This window comes from Mus musculus, chromosome 3 (genome assembly GCF_000001635.26).
Source record: "Mus musculus strain C57BL/6J chromosome 3, GRCm38.p6 C57BL/6J".
NCBI classification, from domain to species: Eukaryota; Metazoa; Chordata; class Mammalia; order Rodentia; family Muridae; genus Mus; species Mus musculus.
Window position 1 is genome coordinate 151,834,480 of NC_000069.6, and position 16,862 is coordinate 151,851,341.

General features: G+C 43.1%; 1 protein-coding gene and 1 long non-coding RNA gene across 2 annotated transcripts in view; both read right to left on the reverse strand.

Annotated features, from left to right (window-relative positions):
- Ptgfr (prostaglandin F receptor) overlaps positions 1-3,049 on the reverse strand; it is a 38,919-nt gene extending 35,870 nt beyond the window's left edge. The window contains exons 1-2 of the mRNA NM_008966.3: positions 2,823-3,049; positions 593-1,462 (exon numbers count right to left, since the gene is read on the reverse strand). Of these exons, the coding sequence (NP_032992.1) occupies positions 593-1,390 (798 nt within the window). The 5' untranslated portion in view covers positions 1,391-1,462; positions 2,823-3,049. The remainder of the gene's footprint in view (positions 1-592; positions 1,463-2,822) is intronic.
- An 8,694-nt stretch (positions 3,050-11,743) lies between these two features.
- Gm31596 overlaps positions 11,744-16,862 on the reverse strand; it is a 65,895-nt gene continuing 60,776 nt past the window's right edge. Inside the window, exon 3 of the long non-coding RNA XR_376252.1 lies at positions 11,744-11,838. This is a non-coding gene — a long non-coding RNA (predicted gene, 31596). The remainder of the gene's footprint in view (positions 11,839-16,862) is intronic.

Below are 16,862 nucleotides of genomic sequence, written 5' to 3' on the forward strand. Positions count from 1 at the left end.
ACTCACGAATGTCTGATGTCTGAGCTCCCTGCCAGTCAGACTTCTCCCCACGTGTCCGCAATGCCCTGGCCTCAGTGAACAAATGATATCTTCTTGTCTTCCTTACCCAGGGCTGGCTAAGCTCTCTGTTAGCTCAGCTCATCCCCAGAGTTGGCAAGCTGTGACTTCGTCTTTACATTAAGAACAACCCCACAACTGTTCTCCTCTGTCTGCAGATGAAAATCTGTATCGCTTTCTATGGTATTGAGTCTACCTGACTCAATGGGCTAACACAGCCACTCATTCTAACATTTTCGAAGATAACACCCAGTATGTCAAAACTACTTGTGTTACTTGACACTATGCCACATGGAAGCAGGAAAGAGTATGGCTACACCTGTTCAGAAATACATTTCTTTTCACTGGGACCTATAGAAAAACAAACCGGTGGATCAAACACAACTAAACTCTAAGCCAGAGCTGAGCACTGAAGTCAGTTTTAGCATTTAAAGGGTTGACATTCTAGACCAGAAACCCTTATAATGGAAACAAACTGCACACATCAATAGATAAACCCAGGAGAGCAGAAAGCACCCACCCTGTAGGATCTTACCAGAAAGGGACTCCAGCAGACGCAGGAGACGCACATTATGGCCAGGAGCTGAATGATCATCTCCAGGTGGTGAGATCTGCCTTGCCTATGCTGCTGGCTTCTGAACTTCACTCTTAAGAGTGTGACTCCCGTGACGGCATTGCACGAGAAGGAAACACCAAGAGCTAAGAGTCCGAGGAAAGAAAAGAACAGGAGATAAAATCTGTCTTCCCAGTCTTCGATGTGCTCTGTGTTGTAGAAACACCAGGTTCTGGACGCTTGGATTTGATAATCTCGGTGTCCAAGGATGGGCAGCACAGCCACGAACACAGCAAACATGCACACACCACTCAGGATCATTTTCACGTGTTTAGATGTGATCTTCGTAGAGTGAAATATAGGATTGGTGACTCCTATACACCTCTCGATGGCCATCGCACTGCCTAGAAAAAGTGGGCACAAGCCAGAAAAGACCATGGAGATTCCAAAAATACTGCACAGGATGTTTGACTGATCAAAGCGGATCCAGTCTTTATCAGAAGCATATACAAAGACAGCTATGCCTCCGTTGATAAGGTGGCCAAAGAAGTCTGTGATCACCAGGCCACTAGCCAAAAGCAGGAAGGAAGCCTTTGACTTCTGTCTAAATCTCTGGTAGGCCTTCATGAGAATGGCGATGGCCAGGCTGTTCGATAAGATCCCCACTGTCATGAAGATGATAGAAAAAAATACTGAAAGCCGGTTCTCCGTCTGGCAGGTTGTGTTTGCGATGAGTCCAGCTGCAGGAGACACTGGCTGCTTGGAACTGTTCATAGACATTGTTGTGGAGGTAAAAGCTGTCCCCTCAAGTCATCTCTCTGTCACAACTGTGCAGTCTCGGAGTGCAGACATCTGTAGCATACAGGACAGGAATTATAAAGACCTAATTACCAGTCAGTCATCTGACATTTAGAACCAAGTGCCTCAGCACCCTGGGATGGGGTGGATTTGCCCAGCCTATCATAAGTCAGGTTGCAGGACCCTGCCGCCAGCATGCATCTGTTCTGGTTGTCTCTCTTTCAAGATAAAGATACCGCCCAAACTGACACCATCAGTTCACTTCCCTAGAAAGAGAGAGAGAAATCTAAAAAAAAAAAAAGCCATCCTGATGTATCCTTGACATCTTGAATCATTTGAAGTCTTACTAAAGCACTAAGAAGGTTAGATTTCAAACCAATGGAGTTTTTAACGCATAGCAATCTATTGAAATAACTAATCCTTTAAAATCCTGTTCTTTTCTCTGTGGGACATTGACCCCTCCCCAAGTACTTGATCCACCTGCTGGTCATAAAGCCAAGGTCATGAAAGGGCAACAAACAGAATCAATCTCTCTCTCTCTCTCTCTCTCTCTCTCTCTCTCTCTCTCTCTCACACACACACACACACACACACACACACACACCTCACACTCAGTCACACTTTGACTCATGGAAGAGTGTTGAGGCTGTGATTTCTGATCTAGCCTTCTTTCACGGGGCAGAAATCCCTGCACCAAGATGAGGAAGGGTGCTGTCAGGTTACTGTAGCCTCCAGTGAGAAATGCTGTACTGTTTGCTGTTTGGGTTTTTTGCCCCTAATGTGTTGAGTCCTAAGTCCGTGCTAGCTTCAGGACCACACCACTGGATAATTAGATTGTTTTCCCAGAGCAGCTTTCCCGGAGGCTGGGGATTTGACAGCCCAGAGGCTTTAGGTGCCTGAAGGAAAGAGGCTGGCTGCCCCCTCGGTGTCTTACTCACATTTCTACTTTCGACAGTTGCAAAGCCCACACCCCAAGGGGCCTCAGCTTGCAACATTGCCTCTAAACCTAACCAACTTGCTGAAACTTTTTGCAATTTCTCAAACTCCGGAGAGTTCTTTTCCCTCCCACCCTGGGGGGCGCCAAAGGTCTGCGGCAGCCGGGGTAAGGACCATGTAGTGCAGCCAGCAGGGAATCTCAGGGAAAGAAAGGGGTAGCCCTGTGTGCGTGCTTCTCTCCTGAGGGTGGTGGAAATCCTTGCTACTGAGCCCCATCCTTACAGTGAAGCCCCCAAGCCCTTCTTTCCTCATAGCACACCACGAATTGGGTCCAAAATCCCTGCCAGTCTCAGCCTATAGTGCTCTCCAGCGGGACCCCTGCAGCTGTTGCCACCGGAGTTTATCAACCCTGGGTTCAGCTGGAGAATCCAGGGACCGTGGGAATCCGGCCGTGGGAATGCAGCCACGGGGTTTTTACCTCGGCATCCTGAGCCACTGAGTGGTTGTGTCCGGAGCAGAAGAGCGCTGAGCCCGGTGTTCCATGGCGCAACCAGCCCTGCGCAGCCGCAACCTCGGGTTCCACCTCTCTTTCCTCCCTAGGACACTTCTGAGCACTGGATCACCCGCAGGACCTATTGTGTCCTGAACTCCAGAGCACCTAGAGATGCTCCCAGCCTCTGCAGGGTGGAGGGCTGGGTGACCTCCGCCCCTTCCTCGTCTCTCTCCTCTCCGCCCACTTTCTCTGCCCGCACAGGGTGAGGCTGCTGCACGGTCCTCTGATGCTTTGGCCACCGAGCAGCAGAAGACAACGCTTTTAGCCACCAGGCAACTACGGAAAGTTTTGCTTTAAACTCGTTTCCAAATGAAAGAGGTCATTTCCGAAGCTTCAAGACAGAAACAAGGAAAACCAAGGCATGTTTAGAGCCTGGTGTGTGGGATTGTCGGGTACAGCTTATGGGGAATGAATTAATTCCAGGTCCAACCAAAAAGGGACGCGGAAATCTGGGTAAAGGTCTGCCAGTTTGAAAGAGAACTTCTAGCAGATATCCACAGGGAGTGAATTAGAAGTTCTGGGCAACTGCTGTAAGAGGAACAGCCTTAGGCTCCACTGTCACTGGAGTGCAAGCCGGGTAAGAGTATAAAGGGAAGTGAGAGCTGCGTTCTTAAGCACCTGCTGGCCTGGGATTCGAGACCTTTTGGGAGCTTCGAAGTCCTTGAGAGAATTTCTAGTGACATCCACAACAAAGGATATACACCTTATAGATTTTGTAAAATGTACTTTGTGTTCAAGTAAAGGCGCGCTCATTTTTCATTAAGAACTGTTATTTGAGCTTGTTAAACGTATAGTGCTGTGTGAACTTGTACAATGTGAGTTCTTTTCACTATGATTGTTTTTTAGCTAATAACATCCACACCTCTGAATATGTCATTTCCAGCGCAGCACTTGTGTGCCCCTATTACCTCGATTTCCCTTCTGGCCCTAGCAAAAGGTTGTCACTAGCTGTGTAAAGAGTTCTGGAATCTGCTTCTCCATTCCAGAGCCAGAAGGTGCTTCCAAATTCCTGAAGATCGAAAGGGCTCATAAAGTGCAAAGGCAAGATAAAATAAATTAGCCATTAACTGTAGAAAAGTCCGGCTGCACACTCTCCCCCTGTGGTGGAGACAGAGCAGTTTTAATTGATATTATCATAGCGTGTTTAAACTGTGACTTGGGTATGGTCAGAGAGGTCAATGTTTTGATTAGTTGGAAAATGCTGTGTCCCGGGATGGCCAGTATCCAAAGAACAACCCTGTCACAAGCCACACTGAAAATGTGACACGGAGTGCCACTCTTTCCTTTAATGATTAACAGTCCTTGGTTGCAGCTCAGTGTGTTGATGGTTTTCCTTGTGTTTCTCTCGTGGAAATGGCCCTCTATGGGGGGGGGGGGGGTCTTCTCTGTCATTCCCCTGTTCTCACCAAATCTTTGAAGTAGTGAATTCTAGAGCCAGATTTCGATTTGGGAATCTCTGCAGCTTGGAGACAGGGGCATCTCACACCAGTGCTGTGGAACTGGGTGGGAAGGAACCAGCCTGCTCATTCAATGTCAAATTGTAGCACTCAATAAAACCAAGGCAATTGTGATTTCTTTTCCAAAGCACTACCGGAATTGCATCATTTCTTCAATCTATTCTGCATCTGTTATTGGAATTCCCTCTTTAGAACCCCATTCCTTAACCAACACATAGTTCAGACAAACTAGACATATTAATATTAGCAGGGCAAGGTGCTCTCAAAAAGTGAACAATGAACAACTTTTAATGTTGCTCCCAGGCCTATGTGCCACCCTAATCTGACTCCCAGTTCCTAGTCCCCAAAGACAGTGCTACAAAACGGGTTAATCCACAGAAAGAAAAGCCGTCAGGCAAAAACAGAAGAGCTGAAGATGAGAGGCTGACCAGCCTTTTTAAAATATATCTCATTTTGGTTTTATTGCTGCATGTGTGAAGTTGATACGCCTATAGAGCCACTTGTAGACACATCCATTCACCAGATTCAGTGAGAATTAGCCCTCTGCCTTCTAGGAGACAGATATAAATGCTCTGTGAGCAACCATGAATTGCTGTATTGTGTGGTCCCTGCCAAGAGATGAGCGTGCTTCTGCAGTAGGCATGTGATGGGGTTCCCAAACCAGCATTCTCTTTATGTTGAATGGAGACAAAGTTGATGCTAGCTTTGCCTCCACTGAAGGAGACAAGAGAGGAATGCACTGTATGGGTGGACTTAGCCATCACTACTCGGGATTAGACATGGAGCAGTTTAGACAAAAAATGTGCACACTCCATGACATTGAAATTGAAAGAAAAAAATACTCCATAAAAATCAAGGAGGAATGTTGAAAATTGAGGTTTGGCATTTTAATTAAATTGCCTGCAAAGGTTTATTGGAATTTGCCACTGAGATTAATAGAGGAACGTGCCCCAATTTGGTTATTATGGAAATTACAACTTTAGACTTAAATTCATGTTTATTATGTAAACATTTGATACATAAAAAGTAATATACGTAATGCATTTGTGAGGAGTAAATTATAAAAATGTAATACAACTTACTAAGAGACTTGCTACCTAATAAAAGATGTTTTCGCTTCCTAGAGCTGTGTGACTGAGTATCACATAGAGGGCAGTGTGAACAACAGCAATCCAGGTCTCTGGAGTGAGCAGCTAGGATCCAAGTCTTAGCTGTGGAGGAGGAAGGGTAGGTGAGAGGTTAAACAGGGCCTCCAGTGGGCTCCTCCTCTGAGAGAAGCAGAAGGGGTTGGAAGCAGAAGGTACAGTTGGTGTTGGGGACTTCTAAGAACATTTGGGTGGACTGGGTCTTGATGAGGAACTGGGTTCTAAAGAAGTGATCCCAGGAATAGATGCAAAGTAGGTTGGAAAAAATGATGCGATTTCTGTAGCTCTTTGAAAAAGAAATGGCTGCTGTTCTGACTTTATGAAGTGAGCACTTCGATTTGACATTGGTTGCGTGCGCATTGCTTTTCTCTCCATACCTAGAGCTGTTCTGCAACAGAGCCAAAAGTTCTGCTCACTCGGCTATCTGCCCCATGTCCCTTCTGTATGAGAATGAAAGCAACCCAGGCTCCATTCCTGAGTGAGTGGAAGAAGCCTGCCACAAAGTGGGCATAGGGCAGGTAATGCAAATAGCCTTCTTTCTTTTAAAAAAATATATTTATTTTTAAACTACACTTCTGTGTTCGTTTTCTGTGCATGTGGAGGGAGTGTGGTCCACAAGTGTAAACATGTCATAGAGTGCACGAGAAAGTCAAAGGACAATTTGCGGGAGTAGGTTCTCTCCTTCTATCACGTGGCTCTCGGGATCACACTCAGACCATCAGACTCAGTGGTGAGTGCCTTTACTGTCTCCCTGGCCCTCAGAAACACCTTTCCATCCAACTTCTTCTCAACTCTCTTTTCTTCTTATCCACTAGCCTTTTTACACTGTCACCATCAATAGTTAACAGCAACAAAAAAAATGACATGGCTGGTCTGAGATATTGTGAAAGAATGTGGATTGGATATTGCAAAACCTTCTGTACTCAAACCAAAACAATGCAGACATCTGTCTTTCTTCTGGTTTAGTTCTCAGCAGCAATCTCGGGTATAAGGGACACAGCTTTATGTTTTCATTAAAGCCAGGGTTGCATGAAGACTTGGGAAGAATACGAGTCTGTGGTGAGACACGCTTGGTTTTCTCCTCATGTCCCTGCTGTTTGAGAAGCTAAGTTACTAGACGTCTTTGTGTTTGGGGTCACACATCTGTTTTAAGTCACTTCATTAATTCATTCATCTATTCATTTGTTCTTGAGGATCTACTGTAGTGTATAAAGCTGCCATTCATACAATGACCGCCTACGAAATAGACATCAATCTTTCTCGTGTAGTACAGATTCCTGAAGAATGACTGGGAGTCAGTTATTGTCTGAGCAATTGGGGCGAGGTTGTAAAAGATAGAGAGAATCCTGTACAAATTACTACAGATCTCAGAATCTAAGGATGGGGCTGAAGCAAAGACTTGAAAGGGTAAGGAAAAGAGGTAAGGTTTAGGGGAGAAGTAATTGAGTTGCCTGGGAAGAGCACTGAAATCTAGGGTAAGTGGAATAGAATTGGTAAGAGCGCATCCAGCATAGTACGTCACAATGGGACTAGAGTGCTGATGGTCCCATAGATCATTATCTACTTTCTATAAGATTAACTATGTTGGTTAATTGTTTGCAATAAAGAATTCTGTCCAACATTGATTTGTTTAATTATTATAAACAATAATTATTATTATCCTCTTGTGAACTGAGACTCTGGGGAGTTGTTTGGGGAGACTGGTAATGTATTTCAGTTGTAAATGAGGAACTAATAAAATCACGTGATATTATATAAAGATATATCAACACATCTGGTTTAACAGACTGAGTGCTAGATATCTTTAAACTACTTAACTTGATCCTTGTAACAAGTCTGTGGTGTGGATAGTCATGTTGTGTCTTTCCATCATAACAAGGAAGAAAACAAGAAGTAAGACATCTGGCAATTTTCTTAGGTTATATACTATCATCATGTGTGAAAAAATCATGGATTTGGTCGATGTTCTTCATGGCGGCCATACTACTGGCTGCTAATAGTATACAGTAGTATTAGCTGCATGAGAAGGTCAGAGGAGAGGCAAATGCATCTAGAGACACTGAGAGCGGGGGTTGTTACTGCAAGAGTTATTGTACATGTAACCACAACTAAGACATGCTGGTATACAACTTCTCATCCAATATGACTGAGGTCTTTATGCATAGATAGCCTATGACGGTGTACCACAGAGGTTTCCACACACGTGAAAATCAAGGTAGAACCTAAATTGATACGTCTACAGAGCCAGGACTGCTCAGGATCACCAGGCAAGCACCAGGCAGGCAAATGACAGGGGATGGAACCCCCACAGCTCTCAGGGAACCTAACCTCACTGTCACCACCACCAGGCCTACAATCATATGAGACACTACAGTTTTGTCTTTCCCTAAACTCACCATGGAACTGAGGATAACCTTTGGCTTCTGATACCTGTGTTTCATGTCTCAAGTCTGGGGTTTTGGGCGTGGACTCTTATACAGTGCTAAGAACAAATTCAGAGCCTTGTATGTGTTAGGTGAGTGTCATAATAATTGAGCTACATCCCTAGCTCCACTTTATGTTGTGTATGCTATCCAGTTTGTGGTACTTGGTTACACAGCTCTAGAAAACAAATACAATCCTTTAGTGGGTATTAGATTCACTGATTAATTTTATTATATTCAATCAGCCCACACAGTCTCATTGAACATGGAGTCTAATGGTTGCTATGTTTCAAGTCAACAGTGGACAGCCCCCATCCTGACATCTTAATTATTACTTTTGTAAGCTTATGTGTTGTAAGTAAACTCCAACAGAAGACTAGACCATGGGCCAGGAACCTGGAACTTCCCTGAGAAGGGTCTCCCTAAAACAGCTTCTTACCCAGCACTTAAGTGAGAGTGGACTAGAGGATATGTCTTCCTTCCCTTGGCATTAATGCAAACCAGCTTAAGACCAAACTCTTCCCCAGGGAAGGATAGAAGCAGTCACTGGGCATGTTTGATAACGGAGAAAGAAGAATGTGTAGGGGCTTGGGGATAGGAAAGTCCATTGCTTACTGTACTGAGAGGATGACCTCAGGAGCCACGGGGCTCAGCAAGGCACAGATGCACTCTAAACCACTAGGCAGGAGCCTTGGCTGCCTGTGAGGATCACATTGGACCCATATGGGGTCCTTTATCTGGACTCCATCTGCAAAGGGTGCCACACCCTCCTAATAAGGTCATGGACTCTTAAATAAAACTTCTACAATGGGACTCTCAAGGACTTTTGATATCTAAACCCCAACAGTAGCTGTGAAGGACTTCTTGCATCTGTCTCCTAACCTTGGAGTAATTCCAGTTGCCCAAGATCAGGGCTCTACTTCTTTAAGTTGATCACCCCCAGCCTAGTCCCTCTTTCTTCCCACTTCATATTATACCACATGGTGTTGATTAATTAATCCACATGAATTAAGCAAGACAAAATCTTCCTAAAATTAAAATTTGGGGTTAACATAAATTAACTATCAGTAAGCATTTGCTGTCTATATTTGACAAGACCTCCACCATCTTAGGGTTCATCTTTCTCCTTCTTTACCTGCATGCAAGCTTTCCAAACACACTCTAGACTGTCTGGCATCCACGCTGCATAGGCTCCTCCTCCTTAAATACTTATCTCAACTCTCTACACGTAAATATTGCCTATACTTTAAACCCTATCCAGTGACCATCTTCCCCATCAAACCTTACCCAGATTTCCCTCTTACCTATTTCCAAACTGAAACCTGTACCATAAAATAACTACAGATAGGACTTTCTTTCTTCCAAAGTTAAAACTGTGTTTTTCAAGATAGATATATATGTTTTATCTTATTATTTCTAGTCACTATTAATTTTTTAAGCACACAGACACCAATTAAATGCTTTAATGGTAAAAACAGATACATACAACTAACTTTTATAGATTCCTTCTACAGCCCAAATACTTTCAGACTAAGTTCCCAAGGCCAACTGGCTAGCTGTTTTGTTGTTACTCTGTTGATAAGTCAGTTTTCTGTAAGTGTATATGCCATGAAATTTTTGAATAATTAGATCTGATAGGATAATAAAGAATCATTATATTTGCAGAAACATATGTCTACAAGTGCACACAATTGGAGATATATAGATATAGAGAGGCATATAACACTTACTATGTTTTCTGACAAATGCTAACACATTCTTCCAATTCTGTTCCTTAGCCTACTATAGGGAAATCCTTCTCCTTTATTCCCTGTAAGTAGCTAGGGATCCAAATGGCACAGTACTCCATGTATATCGCCAGACTCACAAAGGAATTTGCCATAGAGAAGAATCCAGAAGAAGAGCCTGATTTTCCACAGCAGGTGAGCTTGGTAACAGAAGACTCAGTTGAGTAGAACTGCAGAAACTAGGACTCACACAGGCACCCTGTGTAGGAGGTGTTTTTCAGCTTGCTTTGCTGACACTGTAGGACACTGAAATGCCTTCATTTCATATCAGACCAAATTCAGCAAGCTATAAAAGGTAAAAGTTTACAGGAGCCAGGAAAGGCGGGGATACAACTCCACCCTGCCCCCAGCTAAGGGATACAGCCCCACCCACCCAGCCAGGAAAGGCAGGGATACAACCTCCACCCCACCCCCAACTAAGGAATACAATTCTAACCTACCTCCCAGCTAATTCTAACACTAGTCTATTCATGTAGTCAACAAATATTTGTCTATTTAGCTTGAACAAAATTCTAGATAGAATAATTCCACACAGTTTCTGGAGTTTGCATAGACTGTTTTTGCCAAATTTTAAATGAGCAAGATATCATCGATAGAATGAGCATGATAAACATAATCCAAATACAACATGAGAAGAAGAAAGTGAAGTTGAACTCGCAATTACACCACATCTGCAGGTGATTTTAGAATTTAATCACATCCAGGGTGTGGATGGAAAACACATTGGGTAAACCCTGCTGTAGTTGAAAGGCCCAAGGTACTCGGAATACAAAATAAACGCTGGGCCAGCACTGGCTTGGCTCCAGCCACTGTGTGCCTGTGACTTCCCCCTTTCCAGGACAGCTGCTCCAGAAGAGCATGCCAGGTCAACCCAAACTCAAGCACTATTTTTGATATCCTGGTCTCACACAAAGGATCAGTCATAATTTCAAATTCATCAAATCCACATGTAGATGATACCAAATGGGAGCCCCATCACCCAAACTGTATGCTAACAAAAAAGAAATTAAAAAATTATTTCAACAAAGTTATCACATTTTGACTTAAAAATAATGATTCTATTAAAAATAAAAGAGCATGTATTGGGGGAAACGTATTTGGCTTCCAATGGTTTCTTGTGTATTTACACTCCAAATCTATAAGAAACTACTTTAGCCATTGGTTCTCCATAAATGCAAGTTATATTATAGTTTATAACAGTACAGTGGCTATGGTCACAATGGTTTGCTCTATGTCCCAAGTTATGAAAGATCCTGAATGTTCTGCATCCAAAAATAAACAAATGTTTGAAGTGAGACGGAAATGCTAATCACTTGACAAAACCAGTGCACAACATGTTCCCGTGCCGAAGGAGCCCACTCGCACCATGAATTTCTACAACTAATACCTTTTCATTAAAAGTAAAAGCTAAAGTGGCATGACAAGATGGACAGACAATTACTTCTAGGTGAGTTAAAAACCATTTCTTCTTGCTAAGTGAAGACTTAGCAATGACTGTAGAAACAATTATGTCTCTAAGATCTTTTCTCTTGCACTCACTTTTGCCTACCTTCTCTTTGTTTTGTTTTGTTTTTAATTTGTTTGTATTTTCTTAACTACACCAGAGAGGCTCTGACTTGGAACTGTTTAAACTGCTCCTTGCCCCACAGACATAGCTAACTCTTGCATCAACTTCTCCTCTACTTGAAAGCCTCACTGTCTCCAAGATGTGCGTCCTGACCCCTCCCCACAGCTCCGACATTGTACAGAACAGCAGCCAGCTACTGCCCTTCCTTCCGCTAATACAGCAGATGGCTGCTCAACACCGACAACAAGTATCAGTGTCGCCACCTCCTCCTCCACAATGAAATCCCTCTGAACGTTTGTTGTGGCTACTACAACGAATGACCACGAGCTCAGTGTCTTAAAATTATTGTAAAGTAATTTTAAATTTATTAATGAAAAAGGCTAAGTTAATCAAACTTGATGGTTCTTTTATAGTGTCCCATCTGGTCAGCTCACCAGGAACAACCACAGTCATATTTTCCCCCCACAAACACAGTAATGAAGTCCAGCCTCACATCAGCAGCACAAACATCAGCAGCACAGCAAGTCGGCCTTCAGCTCTGCGGTGATATCTGTATCTCCTCCTGTGACGTTAACAAAGCAAGAGTGATAACATCCCATTAGATGAGGGCTTCTTAACTTCTCCAGATCATCATCAGACATTTCGTAATTGTCATGGACTATTGCATCCTCTGGAAACTCTAGACATTCTCTGTCCTCTTACACAAACTTTGCCAACAGCATGCTTGGACTTTCTGAAGTAAAAAGCAGTGTGTAAACACCAACTAGGTGCCCAAACCCTGACCCGTGCACTTCCCATGTGCGACCTCACTGGCACGCGCACTCTCTGGTTGACAATACTATGCATATATTCTTGTTTCCTCATTTTGTGGGGAGGAAAATGAGATGCCAGAGGATGAGACATATGCCCAGAGTCTCACAGCTAGAAAATGGGACATTGAGAGCAAAAGGCAAGCCCTGAGGATCCAGAGGCTACACTCTGCCTGATTCTGCAGATTGGTTCCACAGTAAAGATCAGAGGGAGATGGATCATCGTATTTGCTGTTAGCATTGTGCTCTAACAGAACTGGAATTATCAGAGGAGAAAGAAAATGCACAACTGTAGGAATCCATGTAGTCCTTGTGCCAGAAAAATGACCTCCTCTTCCTCTTCCTCCTCTGCATTCCTGTTAAATCAATCATTTGCACTTGGGCCCAGCATTTCTAAGGAACCCGCTAGCTTGCTACTACGCTGCCATGAAGTGCAGTTTTCTCTCCTCACTGAGGAATGAATGAATCAGGGCACTACACAGCCCTTGACCCAACCTTGACATCACACACAGCAACTCAACTATCATTCCTGGTTAAGCCAGAGTAGGGATCAAAGTACAAATAACAAACTAAAGAAGAATTGAGAATTAGAGACCTAGCATAACAAGTCAAACGACAGAGGGCGAGTCTTTATGATATATAACAGTTTTTATACACTGAGAAGACATTCTCACCGTGTAATTTTTGTATTTTTTCATATAAATATACTTTTATGAACTAGATGTATACTTGAACCCAGTAGTACATGTCTGTAATCCAGCAGTTGAGGAGGTTGAGGCAGAAGAAAAATGATATCACAGACAGCCTAACTAACTTAATGGGGTCCTGTTTCACAAATGTAATACGGGTCAATGGTAGCATACCTTTCCTGAACTCACCACTGAATTCTATGGACAAACTTGGAGGCGGAATCCTTTGATTAATACAAACGAGGCCTAAGGTTCAATCCCAGTGCTACAAAAACATGGCCAAATGGATGAGTGGATTAATAGATAGTTTGCACATGTATATATTCTATATATAATCATGACCTTTTCACATTTTTATCTCATTAGCACTCTAAAATCTTTTATCAGTTTTAAATCTGTTTCCACAGAAAATTTCTAACTACATATTGCTCCAGACTTTTGTAAACTGAAAAAAAAAAATACATATGCTTTAGACAAGTTCTGTTGTAATTCTGTTTCATGGCTTTTAGAAATTGGCTCAACAACTGAATTATTTACATCACTTGAAACAGACAAACAAGCAGCAAGACATTTAAAACCTATTAATGTTCCATCTGCTCAAATCCCTGCACTACCTAAGCAGAATCCATCTCTATAAGGTTGTATTTCACAGTAGCAAACTATATTTGAGCCTCAATCCTCTAGCTTATGATTTGTGGGGTTAATGAAGTATTCCCTTTGGCATTTGTATTGCTCAACATGGGAAATCTCAATATCTGAGATCTGGTATTTAAAATAATGAAATATTTTCACTACAGAAGATTGAAAGCTATACATGTATGAGCAGATATGCATGCACACACACATACACACAGAAGCACATGTGTACACGTGCAAGCACACACACACTCACACCCAGGCTCCATCCACTACTGTTGTAGGCCACCCTTCCACCACTAGTACACAGTTAGGTGTCAAAGCTTTGACCATCAGATTCTTTATGACCCTGATCCAGCTTTGTAGCATGAATCCATGTCCACAGGCCTTCACCCATATCTATCAGATAGCGAAATATCTTGAATTTCATTTCTAACTTCCTTGATATGAGGAGTAAATAAGTTGAGCACATATTGTTCAATAAACGTATAATGTCACTTCTATCAACAATAGCTGCTGTTGGCACACACACACACACACACACACACACCAGTTAAATATGTTGTCCTTCCTGTTTCCTTTGTATGGAATAGCATGAGGTCTTCAAGCTATTAAAGTAGTCAGTTACAGTGAAGAGTTCAACTGTGAATGCCAGCTTCATTACTATTAAGAAAGTAAGTGTTCCTCATAACCACAAGTGTGACAATGTTAATAGTTTATCTAACATGTGATATGACCATATATGGATAGAGTTGTAACATTTCTTTCTGTACAGTGTAAGTTACATATATATATATCATGTTATCATGTATTTTCTCTGGGGTCCAACAGGAATGTAGTTAAATAGAAAGTACTACTTAACAGCATTGGTAAAACAAAAGCAATGTTTCCAAAACAATAGTTTGGGGACTTTCAATGTGATTGAATACTTTTATGAATAAAAAAGTTGAAATGTATGAAAGTTGAAGATTTCAATCTAGAAAACATTTTATTTTACAATCTCTTATAAGCTAAAGACCTTGGTTTCCCCTAGAGGCTCTGAAAGAACTAAGTTAAACAGGCATTGCATTGTGTATAAGCAAGCTTGTGTGCCTGGGAAAGGCACAAGGTAGGCTAAAACAGGCTCGAGACAGATCAATTAGCTGTGAGCTACAGGTAACACCCGATGGCCTAAATGAATTCACTGTCTTGTAAACGCTAAGCAACAGTCAATGACAAGACCGTTCGCTACTGTTGGCCTGATGACCATGGCTGCGCTGATTCCCTGGCCCCAGCAGCATTTTCTTCCCATCAACCTGCAGACTCTGATTCATCACACTAAAAACTCATAGCGGCATTTGTATGAGGTATAAGGTAACGTAGAACAAACTGCAACTTCCATTCTAGATCGCTTCCAGAAAACTGGCAATGTCTGAAGGCTGCACTGTACATGCACCAGCATCATTCGAACACCCAGGGAAGCAGAATAAGACATTCAGAGGAGGAATAATGCAAGCACCTCAGTCAAGCTGTTCCCAACATCTGTAGACAGAAGCCTGTGCAGGGACAGTGTAATGGTTCGTATATGCTCGGTCCAGGGAGTGGCACGATTAGAAGGTGCAGTCTTGTTGGAGTAGGTGTGTCACTGTGGCTGTGGGCTTTAAGACCCTTCTCCTAGCTGCTTGGGAGAGAGTCTTCCATTAAAAGCCTTCAGATGAAGATGTAGAACTCTCAGCTCTGCCTGTATCATGCTTTGTCTAGATGCTACCATGCTCCCATCTTGATGATAATGGACTGAACATCTGAACCTATAAGCCATCCCAAATCAAATGTCATTCTTTATAAGACTTGCCTTGGTCATGGTGTCTGTTCACAGCAATAAAACCCTAACTAAGACAGCCAGCCTGGCCTGGAATGCAAACACCTCATTCAAGCTGTTCCCAGCAGCTGTAGGCAGAAGCCTATGCAGGGCCAGCCTGGCCTGGAATGCCCTTGGTCCTGCTACACACATTCTTGTAGAAAAGAAGCAAGTATTAAAATATTTATAACTAGATCGCCAGACGATTCCAGATAAATGCTTTAATATTACTATCATTTTCCTTATTGTTTTTTTTAAAAAGGGGGGGGATAAAAAAGTTCTATCTAAAAATAAGTTGGCATTTTTTTTTAATCAAAAGAAAATCCTTAAACTATGTATGACTTCAATTAAATGTTCTTTTGGAAGCTGTAAAACACAGCTTCTCGGTGGTTGCCATGAAAGAAATAGAAGTTTAAACCAACAGCATTGGCAACACAGGGCACGATGGCAGCTGGGTAAGACCTTCCATCAGTCATCTCTCCACAGAAGCTTCAAGTTGAAGTTATTCACACACCAAAGTATCGCTACAGGAGCCTAGGAAACTAGATGAGGGAATCCCAGGACCTGGTTTTAGCATAAGAGGAGAGAGCTGCATAAGAGATCGGAAGAGTTACTCGTACTGCCATTCTCCCAGCTCCATGCACTAGCAGGATGGTTGGGAACATCCCCTGCTTGGGAGAGAAGAGAAGTGAGACCAGGATTTAAATTTACAACCTGTACCAGAAAAGCCATGCTGAGGACAAAAGGTGGATGGGGCTCAGAATGCCCTTCGGCTCCACCCCACCCAGCCCCACCCCACCCCTGCCCCAGCTCCATGTCAGCCAGGTGAGCAGTCCACTGTTTATAGAACCCCTCTACAGCTTCAGGCAGCACCACACACCACAGGCAGAACTCTCAGCTGCAGGGGGAAGATTGAAAAAGTAAAAACAGGACTCTATCTTGGACCTCTGAGGTGTCAGGCTCACTACAGTAAAACCCAAAATCAGGAAGAATCCAGGGACACCTTGTCCCCTGGCCAGTGTTTGTAAACAGTGTCTGGACCTGCCCCAGCACCAAGGAAAGACTCCTGTCCCTGTAGGAAAGTCTCCTGTTTCACTCTGCACACCCCCAGCTGTGGAATGGGCCTGGGGCACTTATCCAAGGTTGTGCAGGTTCCTAAAGCCACAAGACTCAGAAGCAAGCAAGCTTATTGTCAGCTTTAGCGACTAAGGCACTGACTGGCCACCTTACCATGCTCCAGCCTCAGGAATCACAACAGACAGAGCAATTATCTTCTTGGGGAAAGAAAAAAAGAGCTGGATAACAAGTGATGATATGGGGACGTAAACCCAGTCCCTCCTTGATTGAGGCGCAGAAGCAGGCAGCTCCCTGCAGCACTTGGTCACAGACTAATAACTGTGGGTGAGACCTGTGGGCTGCCCTGGTGAGGGTTCGCAAGTGAATCTGTAAAGAACTCCAAGTTTGTTTTGAACATCATTACCAACAGCAGCTTTTGGATTGATTCTTGTTTGGTGCTCCAGTATAAACATTCGACAACACACCAGTCACATATAGCCAAACTTCCTTACTTACGGTACTATCTAGTACTGATTCAGCTGAAATGACCAGAGTTTCA